Here is a 2,889-nt window from a genome sequence, read left to right on the forward strand (position 1 = left end):
CCCCCCCATTGACCTCTCCCGACCCGTTCCCGCCCCCAACACATGCCCTCACCCACTATTTCTTTTTTATAAGGAGCCCCTAGAAGTCAGATAGAAAAATGAGTAGGAAACATGAAAAAGCAATTCACAGAAAAAATAAATAAATATCTTAAATATACTTGAAATGATATTCAATTAATAATAAAAATTTTCAAATTATAATTAAATATGATACCACTAGGGTTACAAAATAAACAAAAGTTGAATAACATGCTGTGTTGGGGAAGGAAATAGCAGAGAATTCTGTACACTGTTGGTGGGAATGTGATTTGGTATAATCTTTACGGAGAGCAACTGACAGTGGATATTAAAGTAAAGGATGCACATACCCCCCTTCATGTAACAATCCTTTTCCAACCATACTCACATGCTAAATGAACTACATACAAATAGTCATTTAAGTATTGTTTTTGTGGGAGCATAGGTTAGATCAATCTAAATGTCTATTAATAGAATATAGAATACTGGTTGAATATATTATGGTACAACTCTTCAATGGAAAATTAAACAGAGAAAAAAATGAGTCAAGAATATATGCACTGAATTTTCTCCAAGAACAATGTATACAGCATTTCATAAAAATAATTAGAATACACACGTACATTAAGCATATATAAATTGTGTATGTGGTTTTATACTCTGGAAGTATAAAAAAGAAATAAAAAACATAGTTACATGTAAAAGTAGAACTGGGTGACTACAGACCTAGACTGGCAGGTGATTTCTGATTTTTAAATATTAATATAAAAATTAAATTAGTATACAGTAACAACTTTTGTTTTATTTGCATTTTCAATGTCATAAAGTTAGAAAATATAAAATACATCATTAAAATTCAATATTTATATATCAAAGTCATGCTGAACATTCATAAATATTTAAAATAATAATACCCCCCCAAAATAATAATACCCATAAATAAGTATTTAAAATAAAACGTGTGACTTACAATTTTGCATCTTCTCTGTAATCATCTAGGCCCTCATCATATGATTTTGATCTTTCTGTCTTTGAGTTGGGCTGGCCGTCCAGGCTGGAAGGTCCAACAGATTCTGGAATTAAAACCAACATTTAGACATTTGCAAGTAGTTTGTAGATTCTTTTACTGGTGAAAAGATCGCAGTGTGTCATTGTATTCTAAACAGAAAACGGAAAATGAAAGGTGGTTTACATAAGCACTCATTGAAACATACCCTGGTCATGGGAGAGCTGACGTCGAATTAAAGGAGCTGAAGTTGTAAGGCTGGGAGGGACTGTTGCTAGAGAGGGTGCTTGAGAGGTAGAGGCTGAGATGACAGCAGAAGCAGGGATATGCGCAATATCATGATCAATGCTAGGGCTAGTTGGTTCATCTATTAGATAAAATAAAAATCAAAATGTTGAATGACCTAATTGTTATTAATAATAACAGTAACAGAACAAGTAATCAATTATCATTATTGAAAGAACCAGATAAAGACATTAATACAACCAATAGAGTACCAATAAATGACATATTTGGCCTGTTAAAAATATACAGTTATTATTCTAGTATTCCAAGTAATTCTGAGAATACAGTATTAGAAATGAAATAGTTGCTTCTTTTACTTCTTCTATCAATCAACCAGCACCTTCACTAACTGATAACAAGATACCAAAGTTTATAGGTATTTAGAACCTAAATCTACTAAAGCAGAGCAATCATACACCACCCTACATTTTTCCCCAAATTTTAAATTCATTGCACATTATCATTTCAGGCAGCTAAGCAAGGTGATTGGCTGAGGCTTCAAAGTATTAATTCCTAAAATTGTACCTTCTCCCCACCACTACACTCAAGTATACCTTCAATTTTTGTAGAAAAATGAGGGAGCACAGTATATAGCTGCCAGAAGAAGGTATGCATCATCAAGGTCAGTGCTATGGGTGGAATTTGTACCCCTTCCTGCCAATTTCATACGGTTAAACCTAACCTCTAATGTGATGATATTTGGAAGTGGAGCCTTCAGGAGGTGACTAGTAGGTAATTAGGCTCCACTCCCATGAATGAGATTAGTGACCTTATAAAAGAGACCCCCAGAAAGCTCCCTTGCTCCTTCTACCATAAGAGGACACGCCTGTGAACCGGGAATCGGGGTCCTCAACCGACACTGAATCTGATGGCGCCTTCATTTGGACTTCCCAACCTCCAAAACTGTGATAAATAAATTTCTGTTATTTGAGCCATCCCCTTCTGGCATTTTTGTTATAGCAGCCCAAACTGACTGAGACAGCCACTGCTAGTTAATTTGGCACTTCAGTGAAAATCAGAAAAAGGATGTAGGCCTCACTCAGGAGAAATCTCCATTTGCTCCCTTGTACCCTTACAAAAATATATTTTAGGTGTTATAAATTTTAAGCTTCTTAAAAGCCCATCATGGGCAGAAATGTATATGTGAATGCACATACATGCATAATAACAATAACATATTAATTGTGCTTACTAGGTACCAGCACCATTCTAAATACTTTACATATATTACTTCAATTCTAATGACATTCTATGATTTATTTTACAGATTGTTCTACAGAAATAAGTACTATTTTTAAAAAGCAAGATAGGTTATTTGTATAAAGTTACCAAGCCATAGGGATGGAACTTGAACTTAGAAAATCTGATACCAGAGTTCCTGCTATAGAAGTATCCTAATTACATATATATATATATCTCCTATCTAATAAAAGAGAAACATGGTAATTAGCGTACGACCGCTACCCTTCCCATTGGCTAATCAGGCAATATGCAAATTAACCGCCAGCCAAGTTGGCGGCCGGCAGCCAGGCAGCTTGAAACTAACATGAGGCTTGCTTGCTTCAGTGACAGAGGACTCC

The 2,889-nt window shown here is 35.0% G+C and overlaps 1 protein-coding gene across 7 annotated transcripts in view; it reads right to left on the reverse strand.

The window, feature by feature from the left end:
- Positions 1-2,889, reverse strand: part of ARHGAP21 (Rho GTPase activating protein 21) — a 135,526-nt gene that overhangs the window by 25,046 nt on the left and 107,591 nt on the right. For 6 of the 7 annotated variants that reach the window (XM_006773814.2, XM_006773813.2, XM_006773816.2 and 3 more), the window contains 2 exons: positions 1,233-1,391; positions 989-1,091 (listed from right to left, as the gene is read on the reverse strand). In XM_006773814.2, the coding sequence (XP_006773877.1) occupies positions 989-1,091; positions 1,233-1,391 (262 nt within the window). The remainder of the gene's footprint in view (positions 1-988; positions 1,092-1,232; positions 1,392-2,889) is intronic. The other variant, XM_006773817.2, reaches the window with a different exon arrangement.

The sequence above is a fragment of the Myotis davidii genome, unplaced genomic scaffold (assembly GCF_000327345.1).
Source record: "Myotis davidii unplaced genomic scaffold, ASM32734v1 scaffold86, whole genome shotgun sequence".
NCBI lineage: Eukaryota > Metazoa > Chordata > Mammalia > Chiroptera > Vespertilionidae > Myotis > Myotis davidii.